General features: G+C 51.5%; 8 protein-coding genes across 8 annotated transcripts; 4 read left to right on the top strand and 4 right to left on the bottom strand.

Annotated features, from left to right (window-relative positions):
* Positions 1-205: 205 nt before the first annotated feature.
* Positions 206-813, top strand: GLOTRDRAFT_124670 (uncharacterized protein; the record flags this gene model as incomplete). The annotated part of the gene is made up of 3 exons (XM_007863033.1): positions 206-522; positions 585-642; positions 697-813. The coding sequence occupies 3 exons, from the start codon at positions 206-208 to the stop codon at positions 811-813; spliced, it is 492 nt and encodes a 163-aa protein (XP_007861224.1).
* Positions 814-1,106: 293 nt separating this feature from the next.
* On the bottom strand, positions 1,107-2,316 carry GLOTRDRAFT_102625 (Rhodanese-like protein; the record flags this gene model as incomplete). The annotated part of the gene is made up of 6 exons (XM_007863032.1): positions 1,107-1,163; positions 1,213-1,522; positions 1,586-1,670; positions 1,729-1,928; positions 1,984-2,020; positions 2,076-2,316. The coding sequence occupies 6 exons, from the start codon at positions 2,314-2,316 to the stop codon at positions 1,107-1,109; spliced, it is 930 nt and encodes a 309-aa protein (XP_007861223.1).
* A 307-nt stretch (positions 2,317-2,623) lies between these two features.
* GLOTRDRAFT_102624 (ATPase, V1 complex, subunit C) lies at positions 2,624-4,238 on the top strand (the record flags this gene model as incomplete). The annotated part of the gene is made up of 9 exons (XM_007863031.1): positions 2,624-2,773; positions 2,828-3,079; positions 3,131-3,222; positions 3,279-3,377; positions 3,430-3,498; positions 3,558-3,650; positions 3,703-3,796; positions 3,856-3,993; positions 4,047-4,238. 9 exons carry the CDS (start codon positions 2,624-2,626, stop codon positions 4,236-4,238), a joined length of 1,179 nt encoding a protein of 392 aa, XP_007861222.1.
* A 362-nt stretch (positions 4,239-4,600) lies between these two features.
* GLOTRDRAFT_124667 (uncharacterized protein) lies at positions 4,601-8,150 on the bottom strand (the record flags this gene model as incomplete). Its single annotated transcript, XM_007863411.1, has 9 exons — positions 4,601-4,999; positions 5,056-5,267; positions 5,319-5,703; positions 5,759-5,959; positions 6,016-6,474; positions 6,532-6,756; positions 6,814-7,371; positions 7,423-7,722; positions 7,788-8,150. 9 exons carry the CDS (start codon positions 8,148-8,150, stop codon positions 4,601-4,603), a joined length of 3,102 nt encoding a protein of 1,033 aa, XP_007861602.1.
* A 582-nt stretch (positions 8,151-8,732) lies between these two features.
* GLOTRDRAFT_68971 (uncharacterized protein) lies at positions 8,733-9,730 on the bottom strand. Its single transcript, XM_007863030.1, has 4 exons — positions 9,550-9,730; positions 9,395-9,484; positions 9,115-9,341; positions 8,733-9,062 (listed from the first exon to the last, which is right to left on the bottom strand). Exons 1-4 carry the CDS (start codon positions 9,668-9,670, stop codon positions 8,841-8,843), a joined length of 660 nt encoding a protein of 219 aa, XP_007861221.1. The 5' UTR covers positions 9,671-9,730; the 3' UTR covers positions 8,733-8,840.
* A 190-nt stretch (positions 9,731-9,920) lies between these two features.
* GLOTRDRAFT_68968 (copper transporter) lies at positions 9,921-10,790 on the bottom strand. The gene is made up of 3 exons (XM_007863029.1): positions 10,540-10,790; positions 10,198-10,467; positions 9,921-10,139 (listed from the first exon to the last, which is right to left on the bottom strand). Exons 1-3 carry the CDS (start codon positions 10,752-10,754, stop codon positions 10,043-10,045), a joined length of 582 nt encoding a protein of 193 aa, XP_007861220.1. The 5' UTR covers positions 10,755-10,790; the 3' UTR covers positions 9,921-10,042.
* A 304-nt stretch (positions 10,791-11,094) lies between these two features.
* On the top strand, positions 11,095-12,003 carry GLOTRDRAFT_109210 (uncharacterized protein). The gene has a single exon (XM_007863028.1). The coding sequence runs from the start codon at positions 11,437-11,439 to the stop codon at positions 11,872-11,874; it is 438 nt and encodes a 145-aa protein (XP_007861219.1). The 5' UTR covers positions 11,095-11,436; the 3' UTR covers positions 11,875-12,003.
* Positions 12,004-12,225: 222 nt separating this feature from the next.
* On the top strand, positions 12,226-13,173 carry GLOTRDRAFT_68965 (Rhodanese-like protein). Its single transcript, XM_007863027.1, has 4 exons — positions 12,226-12,523; positions 12,575-12,810; positions 12,860-13,042; positions 13,100-13,173. Exons 1-3 carry the CDS (start codon positions 12,308-12,310, stop codon positions 12,924-12,926), a joined length of 519 nt encoding a protein of 172 aa, XP_007861218.1. The 5' UTR covers positions 12,226-12,307; the 3' UTR covers positions 12,927-13,042; positions 13,100-13,173.
* Positions 13,174-13,761: the final 588 nt, after the last annotated feature.

The following is a 13,761-nucleotide window of genomic DNA, read 5'->3' as shown; positions in this document are numbered from 1 at the left end:
TGATGCCTCATGCACCATAGGTCGGTCGCGACCCATAGAAGTCTCTGACAGGTGCTCCCGTATACGTCAGCCGGACATGCCACTAGCCACTACCTCCTTTATCGTTGTACCTTCCTTTGAGCTTTGCAGCAGTATATAAACTGAGGCAGGATGTAGCTCGAACGCCAAGAAGTACGACGTATCAGTCTCACCTTCTATTCCAACGATGGCTCCTCACTTCGAGTTCGCATCGCAATCCAACTCGTCTCTCGTCGACTTGACGCAGCACCTTTTGAAAGCTTGTCGGCACCGCGTCACTCGTCCGCAGAAACGGTGTCGCCACTGTATCAAGAACAACTCCGGTCCTGCACGGACGCACTCAGCGTTGGAAGGGCGTCTGACGACACGCAACGGTAGACTAGTGCATCGAGACACCTACCTGTGCAGCGGAGCAGTAGACGTCGAAAAACTCTTGTACCTCTCGAGACGGGAGCTGTATTCCATAGCGCAAGACTGTGGTGGGAATGTTTTACTAGACGAGCAGTAAGTCGATTTGTCAGATATGCACCGTGCAGGTACTTACCGCTATCGTGCTGCGTGCGCAGGTGGTCCTACGAAATCTGCCATCCCACCTTCCGCAGGCAAAACCGGTACAAAGTCACGGTACGTTCAGCCCACACCAAAATAATTACATCTAAACTCAACGTCCATTGTCAGATACAATACTCAGCTACCATTGGACGGTCATGTTGGCCTGACACCCAGAGACCAGTCCAATTAGCAAAGGCGAAGGGGATCGCTGGTCTGATGACAATCCTCGACAGAGCAGACTAATTTGTCGAGGCCAATGCGTCTAGCAAAGGGTCGACCATCCTTCTGCGTAAGACACGGCCTCCTAGAGAGTCCAGTTCATCATTTGGGACCTTCTGCGAAGGTGCCGTAGGTTTGTGACGGCTGAAAAGTAATATGGACTGCATGAGGGTTTCTTGGGCATAACATCTTTCGAGGGTAATCGGTCAGCTTGTATTTGTAGGCATAGTACGCAGACCTGTATCTTTATGTTTCTTCGTCTATCAACCTGTATATTACATCGAAGACACTTCAGTGGTCTTTGTTCATGGAATTGACTACTTCTCGCCCTTATCTATGACGCTAGATTCACGAACAGCGTAGCCGGTCCAAGACTGCAAGGATGTAAGCATGAGGCGCATCCGTCCCAATTGTTTGACTCACCTCGTCGTACAACCCCACCTTGGACGCACCGAGTAGCTTGAGTCCTAGCCAAAGGACGCCAGCAGTCATACCGCTACCACAACTCGTTACAGCCGAACGCTCTCCTTTCAGTATCTTTTCAGCGTTCTCGGGTCCGACTGCACCAACGAGCTTCTCACGAAGCTCTTGAGGCGGCAGAAGCATAGTGTACGTCGCATCGGACCCTGGAACTTTGTTCGTCTGCAGGAACGTGTTGAAGGGCAGAGAAAACGAGTGAGGTATGTGGCCCGATGGGAGACCCGGGCGGGGCTCAGGGTCGGAGCCTAGCCACCTATCAGGGCAGATTTACGTGACGTAGGCGTGGGTTGGGATAAACATAGTGTTGGGGACGCACCGTCCTCTAGATCGCGCGTCCAGGACGAGTTCCGAGATAGGGTCTGCGGGATTAAGACTTGCATTATACACCACCTGTTTGTAGCCTGAATTCTACAATTTAGGACACGCGATGAAAAGTCGTCAGAAGACAGGGATATTCACTTCTGATGACATTTGCATCCAAGTGAGGCTCTGGATAGGTCGTCTTTTTCACGGCTGTCAAGGGAGGACCAGTCTCCACCGGGTATCCTTCCACTTCCCAACGAGGCAAGCCACCGTCAAGGATACTGGACTTCCCATGCCCGAAGGCTCTGAACATGAACAGCGCCCGTGGAGATGAGAACACGCCGACAGCATCATATCTAGACAGACAAGGTTTCTTTTTATAATGGGAGAATGTCAACTTCGGATACATACATAACAACGTGAGTGTCGGGCTCTATGCCCCAGTATTCTATGGTAATCATTAGGATCCAAAGTGCTCAATAGGGAGCGCTAGCAACACCTACCACATGCATCAGCGAATTGGCGACTCGAGGGCATCATATGTTTAAGTCCCAGCTCGTTTGGGCTAGCCACCTCATCGAGGTCCAAAAATTGGGCACCTGGAATACGCTTTAACAGAAATTCATCTTTGGCTTTGCGGGGGGAGGCAGGCATATGCCAACTGGCGTCCAGGATTGCCACTCCAGACTTCTTGAGCTCAGCAAGCTCGGTCGGCTTCACGAGTAACGGAGCGCCAGAAGACATGGCGCGCAACGATGCCGTCGTCGACAACGTACGTCTACACAAGGTGCCCCTCAATGATCGCAACAGAAATGGCATGGATGGCGATAGGCAAGCTGGCAAGTCAAGTGGCAAGTGTAATTTAAGCAACCTTTATTGGTTGAAATGGTGCGAATTCAGAATTTCGGCCTACTCTTAGAATTTACCAAAAGCGGACACCATTCGTTCATCGCAGTTGCCGTTCACTGACGCGCTCGGACAGGGGACTCTGGCTTTGGGCGCGGATAGTTGGCGCTGGCATTGGCAAAGCTCTTGAATCCTGGTTGCTGTTATGCCCTCTGATCAGAGCACTTGGCTGATCTCGGTACCTCAGGATGGCGAGGCCGAGGGTCTGTTGCAGGAGGTCACTACGAAGCTAGTCAAGCAATCCAAGTCACTCCCGCCTAACAATATATCCCAACTAAATATCCCTACATTCAAGGTATGAAGATGGGATGCATCTCGCATTACGTGTGGCTGACCATCCATCCTGAAGACAGGCACACTCGATTCCTTGATATCTCTGTCGGAAGACCTCCCGAAGCAAGAGTCTTTCTTCACCCAGACGGTCGCTAAGATCGTAGATACTCTCCGCAACCTCCTTAACAACGATCCCTCCAAATTGTCGAAGCACATTCTGGTCAACGAGGCCACTGTCGATGACTATCTCCTCCATGATTGGTCTTGGAACGAAGGCCGGTACGGCGTACAGAGGGGTCTCCCGGAGATGGCTGACGTTTTGAACAAGGCATGAGATTCCTTCTTGGCATAGCATTGAGGATAACTTTGTTTGCCTCAGGAGATGATATCTATCGACAACGTCATGAAGACCAAACTCAATAGCTATAACCTGGCTAAGGGATCGCTGACGCAGATGCAGCGCAAGAAGACGTATGTTTGCCTATAGCTATGTGGTCTTGGACCGCCCTATTTACTGACCCTTCAAGAGGAAATCTTTCGGTTCGGTCTCTCGTGGATGTTGTGTCGAAGGAAGACTTCCTCCTGGATTCGGAATATATGGAGACGGTCCTGGTCGCTGTGCCCAAGTCAGTCAGTACCCACTTTGACATCTGGCGCGACATTCTGAATGTCGTTCAGGACCTTGGTGAAAGACTGGAACGCGAAATACGAAAGATTGACGTCGATGGTTGTGCCCAGGTCATCCAGGTCAGCGACCCGATCACACTCGTATTGCAGTCGAACTGACATATAGTAAAATCCTCCAGACCGATCGCCGCTGATGCCGAATATTCCCTTTTTGGAGTTGTCATTTTCCGCAAGGTGCACGACGAGTTCGTCCAAAAATGCAGAGAAAACAAGTCAGTTAGTCCGTTTGCTGGCAGCCACCTGCTATTCTGATTTTCTGGGTAGATTCATAGTCCGAGATTTCGTCTACTCAGAAGACGCGTTACAGAAGCAACGGGAGGAGCTTGAGACGGCAGACACGACAGAGAAGGAACTATGGGTGTGTGCGTTTCCCGTATGACTACCTGCCTGCCTGAAAGCTTGTTCGTGAATGTTTAGACTGAATTGTTACGATTGTCACGGACAAACTTCTCTGAAGCCTTCCAATTGTTGGTACACTTGAAGGTGATGCGGTTGTTCGTCGAGAGTGTGTTGCGATACGGTCTCCCAGCGAACTATACTGGCCTCATAGTCAAGGTATCGTTGATCCTTGTTGTCGACTTTCCGACTTGCTCATGGATTATCTTCAGCCCGATCCGAAGCAGGTTAAGAAGATCCTAACTGTTCTCAGCAGCCAATTCTCCTACCTAGCGCCGCGATCCAGTAGGCGCAGTAACGCGAAGACGGGTGGCAACGAGGATTTCGTCGGCGAGTACCAGTCATTGCTGGAGCAAGAGTTCTTCGACTTTGTATTGTATGAAGTGCCCTGGATTGTTTATTAATTACCAGCATTTGGAGGTGCCTTCAGTTTGGCATAGCTTTCTGCGAGCGCAAGCGCCTGCAGACAATGATAAGACCAGCCCGCTAGTATACGAATTTATTTTGTTATGTTACATGATTAACCAGGCAGATGGATAAGAGAGATGCAGACGAGATGACAATGCACGACTAAGACTAGCGTATTTCATGATGTGGGATGACAAGGGACGGGCAAGTAGCAGACTAAAGAAGGCAACAATGAGATATTCTAATGTAAGGTCCATTGTGATACAATGTGTAGAACAACGCCAAGGGCTGTCCGTCGAGCACTGTACAAATTCTTGCCTGGCAAGACCTTAGATGAGATACCGTCTTCTGCCTCCACTCACAAGCCGAGATTAGAGATGACCCGAGTGACCTCTTCTAAACCATCCGAATCAGGCCCGTGACTAGGGCCTCCCATGGACTGTGAGGGTCCAGCGACAACGGCCGACCTAGTCATGGGGGGGCCGTAGACGCTGGGGAAAGAAGGCGCGGTCGTAGACGTTGGGCTTGAATTAGCACCAGTATCCCCGGTTGAAGTGGTAGGAGAGTCGGGGGGAGGCAGACGAGGAGATGACTCTGTTATGCGTGACAGGGAGTAGGTTAGATCCAGTGACTGAGCCCGATTTGTTAGAGATCGAGGTTTGGTGATGTGTTCCTTTAGTTTTGACTCCAATAAGGAATCGGAGCCTCTTTTCAAGGCATCTTCAGAGTGCCTCGACCGATGATGGAAACCAGACCCCTGATAATTGCAGTGTGGACATCAATAGCCATCACAAAGGCAAGTGATGTACGTACGATGGGTGGCAATGGGGTCCAGTAGTCGTTGGACGGAGTAGAAGTATAGTTAGATCCCGTATCGAAGTTCTCCTCATGTTCCTCGAGGTTGTAAATATACGCGGGCTGGTTGCTATGATTATTGAAGAGAGCCTTGACGTCTGGCGAGGAGTTGGCGAGTCGTAGACGTCTTTCCACGAGACTCTCAGATGGCCGAGACAAATCCGTGGAATCTACAGAGCAGTCAGACGGGACGCAGTTTGTAGAACAGGCACGACACTCACCATGCCGAGTCTTAACCCTAGCGGTCGATAGCAGCTTACTGTCGAAATGAGGGAATGCCTCAGCAAATGAATCGCCTCTCTTATGGGTGTGAGAGGTCGGCGAGGGGTAGACATGGACATTGTGGCTTAGCAAGAATTGCTCAAGCATTTCCCTCGCAGTAACCAAGAAATCGGCATTGCTCCGCTGACAACGGAACTTGAACGAACATTCCGAATCAGAAACTGAGCCAGCAATTGTCCCAGTCGCTTTGATGTTAGGAACGACTGAGACTTGGAAGTCGCGCTTGATACGCTCAGCGAACGCAGCGAAGTCTGGGGACGAGCAGATACGGGGCAAATCGGGGTGTGCCGGTACAGCCATATCAGCCTCGAACGGAACATGATCCTGGCAGGGAAACCTCTTAGATGAATGGATGGATGCCACACAGAAATACCCGTACCAGTAACATAGTTGCCGCGATTTGAACTTGGCTCTCCGGACCGAAGATCGTTACAAGATCAGAGGCAGTCTCCTTGTCGGGGAACCGCACTTGGGAATTAGTCTTCGCTTCAATATCATGGATGAAGATGGCCTTCTCCCCGAGCAGAGTACGATGGTACCGACGAGGGATGGAAACAGTCTCGTTCATGTAGTCCTTGTCCTGCAAAAGAGAGCTACAGATGACGCATCAACGGATGTCTCGTGCAAGCCACGCACCTTGGGGTTAACCAATTCCATGACAGCCTGCTTAAGATTCTCGAGGTTGATAGCATTCTTCGCAGGTGTCCTGGCCACGACGTTGTCCTCGTTGTCGTTGTATCCTCCCAGCGCAGCAAACTCCTCGGCGTTCGAGAACTTAACGTAGACACCAAACTTCTTCATGATCCTCTGGATACTACGGCCGCCAACACCGATGATGCGCTTGTGGTACGACTCCGGCACGTGGAACGAGATCTCTGCAGGCAACTCTTCCTGAAGGAGGGTGAGGCCCTGGAGGACGGAGCCATCGTTACCAGCGACGTCGATGAGGAAATTGTGGTCGTTGAACGTCTCAAACTTGATTTTCACGTTGGTAGTTTGCATGATCTTATTGATCTTGCCATTCTTCTTTCCGCTGATGAATTCACGGTGCTCGTTCGCGAGCTCGATCTGAAACCGGATTTCGTGGTGGAAAGCCTGGGAGTTACGCATATAAGTGTATTTGAATTCGGGGGAATGCACAGGTAACCTCACCTTAACTATGTCTAAATCCATGATCATATTGACAGCTGCCCGCACTTGATGCTCAAGACCGTGCATTTCGAAACACATGCTCTTGAATACTGCTTCGGCGCCAGTAGCAGAAGATATTTGCTGGAGTAGGGCGGCGATCTGAGTCGTGTTGAGCGCAGGAGGCGGTAACAATACATTGAACTGTAACGGTAGCAGCCAGAAGGACGCGACATAGTACTGACAAGCCTGCCAGACCCACTACTGTTCAGATGCACCAAAAGACAGTAAAGGAATGGTACAGACCAGCTGCATCACCGAACGGATCGCCCGTTGAATGCTAACTCGGTTGTCTCCGAAAACAGTGATTAGACTAGTAGAGCTACCAATAGAGGGGAACTGAATAAAGGTCCCATTATCGTGCATGATAGTTTTTAGGTCGTCCGCACGGTCGGTCACCATCCAGTCTAGTTTCCGTGGCAAGATAGCGGTGTCGCGCGATAATATCGTTTTGCTCTGCGGATAATAGGCGATGTCAACATTTTCCATAGCCAAAAACACCGGCTGGAAGCTCACTTTGTTCGCAAATACTTGAGATAGCATGTCCTTAGCTCTCTGGACTCCAAAAAACTCCCCGGTGATCCATATAACATTTGGACTGTTACGTCTCACGGGAGCGCCCGGGACAGCAGAAGCGACGGCCCCGTGTCCCAGGTCGGGACCCACTAGTCCTTGGAGTGGATTAGGGAAATATATATTAGTTGCGGTCTCTTCCTGGATGGACTGTAAGATGCTTCGTTTGCGGCCAGCAATGATGGGATGGAACTTGTGCTCAAGCTCGATGGCTTCGGAATGAAGGCCGCTCTGGACGGACAATGAGTAATCATGAATACAGTAGAACTTTTCACGACCCACCAGCTCGTCCAGCATGACAAGTAGTCTCACACGCGCCAAGTCGACCGCATCACCATACCCAGTAATGACGAGCTCGCATACACGCTCGGTTTCCAGCCCGGACCATCCAGAGCTATTGCTGATGCCATCGGGAGGGGTACGGGTCGACAACGAGAAAGGGCTGTTGACCACAGCGATTTGTCCTCCCGTTTGTGAAGCGATCTCATCCAGGCGTTGTCTGACTTCTTCTTTGAGGGCAGGTGCCTTCGCGGCGGGCGTATCGAGGATCTCAGAACGCGTCACTTTTATTGTCGACCGAGCCTGCGGATGCGTTGTTACTCAACAGTTCAATGGAAACGTCACATTGCCAGATATTAAAGACTAACCTGTACGGGACAGTCCTTCAAGACCAAACCGCGAGCCATCATGACTTGCTGGTATGCGCCTGTAATATGGAAACACCATGCCGTCCCGTTGTCAACAACTTGGTAGGTTATATGGCAGCCATGCACTGTCATAACCGACATCACTATGTTCTGAACGATCTCGAAGTCCGAGGGGTCTGATCCAGCGGCGCCCTGGCCGGGGTCATGAGGAGGAAAGGGAATACCTCCGCCATGCAAGCCTGAGGCAGCCGAGTAAGGACTATCGGTAGACGGGTTGGACGGAAAGTCGAAAGAGGGGTTAGCCAGAGAATGAGCGTGTCGCAAGCGGCGCGGAATGACAAATGAGGTCGTGTAAACATCCATAGCGAGTTCGGGGATCGATATCCGCTGGCTGTCCTGTCCTATCTGAAAACCTGATGGGAGTTAATACAAGAGATACCGTTCCAGGGGCGACTCTAGGGAAACAGAATCGGTACGGTTGCGGGACAATGAGGGTATGGAAGATGCGAGGGTATTGATGAAGCAGGAGGTATAGGTGCAAAGCCAGGAAAGGGCTGGCGAGCGCCAGCTGAGACAGACAGAACAGAACTAGGACACTTGGCAGCGAACAGCTCTTGTCAAAACGCTTGTCAAAAGGGAGGTCGTTGAAGGTGAAAGGAGAGAACGATGCGCTATAAGACAAGGGGAAACGGCGGCACTGGCAGCCAACAAAATACGCTAACAGAGTAGAAATGCCGGTGTCCTCAGCCTGGATGCACCGCCGCCAGTTGCGCCCGGCGACTGCGCCGATGCCCGGCGGACTTTCGAGCCCACGCCTGCTGACTAAGCTTGGCCTTCCGGTTATTTATTCCGTCCTGCTTCCGCCGGACTCGTTCAGCCATGGCGCCAGGAGGCGGCCGGCGCACTAACAAGCACGGTACCCCAGCAACAATAACTGCTAAACATCCTCAGTACTCTCTATTTACCATTCGGCGTGCGTAAATACAAATGGATGCTCGTCCGTCCTTGTGCCATTACAGTAATCATATATACCTTAACGTCGTGACCCCGTCCTCACAAACCTGCCAACACTAACCCGAACAAGGCCAACAGTCCTGACAGTCCCATAGGGACGATATGCGGCGAGGCGCCGCTGGAGTTGCTGCTCGCCGGAGCCGTCGAAGAGGAGGTGGGGGAGTTGGTCGACGTGCCGATGGGCACATTCGTCGCGTTCGTGCAATTGGAGGTTGCGGTCGACGGCACTGAAGCGTTGCTCGACAGCGTCAAGTCCGCGCACTTGGAGGAGGCAGTCAGCAATACCCCCACATAGATCATTAAAATGACAAACCTGGTACAGTTGCCCGTCGCCGCCGTCGAAGATAATTTCGATGGTCACGTTACTACCGTCCTTGACACCGCTGATCCCAGAGGCTTGGATGTCCACAGGGAGACAGAAGTATCCGGACCCACTCTGCTTATTGTATTGCATGACCTGTTGGAACGCGCTGGAGTTCTTGGGATCCGTGAAGTTGTCTTGAGAAGTAGGGTTCTGTGCCGTCGAGATAATTACACCAACTATACATCGTCAGTTATATGATAAGATAAATGGTTTGCTATATATAACTCACTAGTCCAAGAAGGATGTTCACTGCGTAGCTCGATAACGCCGTTGGACAGGGGAAACATCGTGCGGTTGTCCACAGCGTTTATATAACCGTCTGTTACCAGCCAAACACACATTCAGCATAAGATAATCAAGGTGACCATCCGACAAGGCACATACCACAGAAATTGGGCTCTTGATCCTCGACAAACGGGCCTCTAGGTGCCGGATATTGAAGCTGAAAGTGAGCACTGACCGCAGCAACGAGCCCGGAAAAAATGACGGCGGTCGAGAAACGCATGCTTATACGTCGGTCGGTGAACAGTGGCCAAAACACCTGAGAACTGGGTGAACTTGGACTGGGTAAGCCGGTAAAGTCCTCTAACCCAGCATTTATACGAGCAGTTGCTTCAGCCACAGGTGAAAAACTTTTTCACCTTTGTTGTCATGACTTTGGCTCGGCGCTTAAGAGGGCAAGTCTGATACTGAACTGACAACCGAGGGCTATTCGGAGCCACAGCGCAGACTAGTTTCCGAGTACCCTGCCTGTCATTCAAACGAAACATATTCTTTTCTGACCCGTAGGTAGAGGTACAGAGGTGCAACACACTGTATTCGTCGTATCTGAGCAACGAACAGCATCGTTTCCATTCTCCTGAACTACATATTCATTTCAGTGCGCATGCCTTTGCGCGCCCAGCCTCCCGAATAGCACTTCCCCGATCCCCAACCCGCAGATAATCGAAATGATATACCCCGCCTGGAATGTCCTGACAAGGCGATGGAACGTCAGTTTCGCGGAGATCAAGTCACCAAACGTGTACCCACATCACACACAACATGAGTGCATAACCTATGAGAGCCTGGACGGCGTACAAAGTTCCCCGAGAGAAGTCGTGACGAGGGATGAACGGCGCAATGGTGCGAGTACGAGGGGGCACGCTTTGTGTAGACCCCTTTTCGTCAGATGAGGCGCCACGGGGGCCATAGCGCAACTCGACCTCGACCTCGCCGTCGTCAGACTTGCCATCACTTGCTGAAGTAGGGGAGGAATCCAGCGGGACAACACCTGGCTGGTTAGCTACCATAGCCAGAGCTCTGCGAACACGAGCAGTTCAGATGAACACCCTGCAAGATCGGATGGACGAGGGACGAAGGGAAATGCCTTACTCCATGCGCCATCGGGTTTCCATGATACCACGGAAGGCTGCAATCCACCTCTCAAGCATCGCGAATACTAAAAGACCGATGCATGCTCCAGCTACAGCGCCCTTCGAGGAGGGCTTCCAAGCTTCGAATATCAGATAATCCCCGGCAGCAAAATGCAACCAAGGAGTCATCATGGTCATACCGGACGAACTTGAGGAAGAGCCACCCATGTCCATGTTGCACGTATAGGGGGTTGTGACTATTGAGAGGAGCGCAGAGAGGGGAGATAAGAAGGCGGACTTCCTGGTCAGTGGTTAAGAGGAACCTGCAGCGCAGGGTAGTGATCGCATGTCGACCTAATAATGGCAGCTATTCCCACGGCGAATGCCGCAAAGCGGACTGTCACAGGACGGCTCCGTAGCCTTCAGAACAGCCTGCTCGACTGCCGCGTAGACAATGTATGAGACATCTAAACTGCTAACGGTAGCTTGATGCTTACAGCCAGTTGCATTCTTGCCTGCAGCGAGCTGCCTTTGATAGTCTCCTCATCCCGAGCCATATTAGGGATGAGTTTATCGCTCACCGATATAGGTAAAAGTTCGTTACCTTCTGGAACAGCGAAGGATATCGAACGGTAGCGCGGGACCACTCGGCTACAAGAGTACTCCGCTCTTACCGAGGCTGTCCAAGCAACGTAGGTCTTTCTAAAGAGTTTAGGCCCAGGGGTTGCAGGCTGCCGAGGCGGCAGTGAGAGAAGAGGACGCGTCTAGGAAGATCGGCCACAGACTACGGCTGAGAGATTGCCAACAATAAGACCTGGCAGTCACAGAGCGAGTGCACTGGCCGTGCCCGTGAGACGTTATCGGTGCCGCAGCATTGAGTGTTGTTGGACTCGACCCGGTATGGAAGGGCTTCAATATGCGCGAAGCGTCTGTCCTACGACCGACTCTGCTACCAAGAACGACGCTCTCGCATTGTCAGGTCATTAGGTTCTACGTGACGCCTATGTGTCCAGTCGGAGGTACTGAACCGGGACGGGTCTCCGCTTGCGTTGGAAAGGAATACCAGCAAAGATGTTCACCACAGCAACAGTATTTATGTCACCCAGACGTCTGTGCAGATTTAATCTTTGTTATGCTTTGCCTATATCGGAGCAATCTTCTTCGAGAGTGTATATCCTGGTGGAATATCCAGTGTATCCGATCAAGCGAGGTATCGATGAGTCCCAAGCACAAGAACACCTGGTCAGGAATAGCAAAGGCCCAGAATGGATACAGTAGCAGCATCTTCCAGTCCATATTTCGGCGTCATTGCCGTGGATTCCTTGTGAATGCATGGATACAGGTGACCGAGTAGGCTTGTTGAGAACGACGCTCCCACCAACCCGGCCCCTACATCCAGGCAGGGCGTTCCAGGAGAGGAGCTCTGCAGCCAGATCCACACCATTCATCAAGCATGGCGACAGTAAGTGCAAGCTAAAAAGTCAAGGAGGTCGTGGGTCGTATAGAGCACAGATGTGGTCGCAGCTTGCAAGCAAAGCCCTGCGGCATTTCCGCCCACGCCCACCGCTGTTGCCAGTTGGGAACCAATCGCAATAAAAGCGTGCACTCGGGACCCTGAAACACTCATGCGTACCCCGAGCACTCCTACCACCACATTTTCCTGCGTAATATTTCGCCACTATTCGTCATCCATCATGAAGGCGTTCGGAATTCAAGTTTGTTTGCGTTGACATGCTGTTGAGCACCTCAGTCTTCCTTGATTCTTCGTGCGGTCGTCCATCCTTATCATGCTTCGACTTGCCGCGACTCGCTGTGTTGGGTGTATTGCTCGTACCAATGCGACACAAGCAAGGGTTCGATTGACGATCACTCAGTCCGTCCGATACAAGTCGGATGATCCTCTGAAGGCCGTCCGTGAAACTCGCGATAAGCTACAGAAGGACTGGGATGCACCCGTGCTCACATACGAGCAAGTCAAAGCCAAGAGTCAGCAGCCGAGCCCGGTGTGCAATCTTGGTCTGTCTGCTATGTGGGCTTTGCTGACTTCCTACCAGAACTCTTACTTGATAGATGTTCGCGAACCAGATGAGGTTGTGCAGGGATCCATTCCTTCTGCCGTCAACTTGCCCCTTTCCACTATTGCCGCGGATCTCAACCTTGATGCCGCTGCGTTCAAAGAGAAGTATGGGTTTGAGAAGCCGAAGAAAGACCAAGAATTAATTTTTTACTGCCGGAGTGGTAAACGGAGTGCATCAGCAGCGGATGTAGCGAAAAGAAATGGATTCACGAAGTGAGCATTACCCAATCGCCCGAGGCACGGCTTGTTGACACCACTGTAGCATCTTCAACTACTCAGGTTCATGGTTGGATTGGATAGCTCGGGAAGGGGTTAAGGGTGCTTCATGAAGCACCCTTACTAGAGCGAGCGACCGTCAACTCCGGGGCGTGCATTCAGTATCGCGTAGAACTTTGTGTCGCGCAGAAGTCTGCATAATCTGAGGAGTAACGATATCATCAGCACGGTCAGTACAAACGGTTAAACTCGAAACCAGCCTTCTTGGGACGAACGTGTCGAGCAGGTAGCGGCACGCATTACCCCACACACACTTTTCAATCCCACTTCTGTTTGCTCTCGCTACATTTCTCTCACTGCCATAGTTTTCGCGTGCCATAATGTAGATTCAGACTGGTCACGAGTCTAACGAATGGACGTCCGAGCCGTCTGAACGGCGTCCAAGTCGGAGCGGTGTGATCCCCTGAAGTTATTGCAGGACACACACATAGGATTTTCTGAATGGGATGCGAGCTACTTTCCGTTCTATCACTATCGAGTAGTACTTTCGCCCATAAGGTGGTCTATGATATTACGCCTAGGCTCGTGACTACCCTGTCGTACCGCTATCGAGGGTAGAATACAGTGCCTTGCATAAGAAACTGAACATCGCGTTTCCGCGCGCGTTGTTTGTCCGCGCCAAATATACCCTTTTCGGGTATCGGCAAATGTGCGGCAAAGACCCATCGAGAGGGAGGGTTAGCTGGGCATACAGCTAGGGCAAGACTATAATGATTTACAGCCCTTAGTGTAGTTGTAGAATATACATTTCTATCATTCTCTGAAGCCTTTCGAGCCCTCTCGGGGCATCTGCGAGTCCCTGCCCAACAAATGGTCCCGCGAGAGGCCTTCCAGACCTACCCGAAAAGGGTATATTTGGCGCGAACAAACAACGCGCGCGGAAATGCG

Source organism: Gloeophyllum trabeum (assembly GCF_000344685.1).
Source record: "Gloeophyllum trabeum ATCC 11539 unplaced genomic scaffold GLOTRscaffold_00001, whole genome shotgun sequence".
Taxonomy (NCBI): domain Eukaryota; kingdom Fungi; phylum Basidiomycota; class Agaricomycetes; order Gloeophyllales; family Gloeophyllaceae; genus Gloeophyllum; species Gloeophyllum trabeum.
The sequence above is the reverse complement of the archived record's forward strand: the minus strand, read 5'-3'. Positions and strand labels throughout refer to the sequence as shown.

Excerpts from the sequence above, each read along its gene's own strand:
- GLOTRDRAFT_68968 (XM_007863029.1), bottom strand. The coding sequence starts at position 10,754 with ATGGACATGGGTGGCTCTTCCTCAAGTTCGTCCGGTATGACCATGATG. Across the intron at positions 10,468-10,539 it reads GAAACCCGATGGCGCATGGA|AGCTCTGGCTATGGTAGCTA; the intron begins GTAAGGCATTTC and ends TCGTGTTCGCAG. Across the intron at positions 10,140-10,197 it reads GCACTCATGTTGTGTGTGAT|GACATTCCAGGCGGGGTATA; the intron begins GTGGGTACACGT and ends TCGCCTTGTCAG.
- GLOTRDRAFT_68965 (XM_007863027.1), top strand. The coding sequence starts at position 12,308 with ATGCTTCGACTTGCCGCGACTCGCTGTGTTGGGTGTATTGCTCGTACC. Across the intron at positions 12,524-12,574 it reads AGAGTCAGCAGCCGAGCCCG|AACTCTTACTTGATAGATGT; the intron begins GTGTGCAATCTT and ends ACTTCCTACCAG. Across the intron at positions 12,811-12,859 it reads AAAAGAAATGGATTCACGAA|CATCTTCAACTACTCAGGTT; the intron begins GTGAGCATTACC and ends ACACCACTGTAG.
- GLOTRDRAFT_109210 (XM_007863028.1), top strand. The coding sequence starts at position 11,437 with ATGCGCGAAGCGTCTGTCCTACGACCGACTCTGCTACCAAGAACGACG.
- GLOTRDRAFT_68971 (XM_007863030.1), bottom strand. The coding sequence starts at position 9,670 with ATGCGTTTCTCGACCGCCGTCATTTTTTCCGGGCTCGTTGCTGCGGTC. Across the intron at positions 9,485-9,549 it reads TCAAGAGCCCAATTTCTGTG|ACGGTTATATAAACGCTGTG; the intron begins GTATGTGCCTTG and ends GGCTGGTAACAG. Across the intron at positions 9,063-9,114 it reads GCGACGGGCAACTGTACCAG|TGCGCGGACTTGACGCTGTC; the intron begins GTTTGTCATTTT and ends GCCTCCTCCAAG.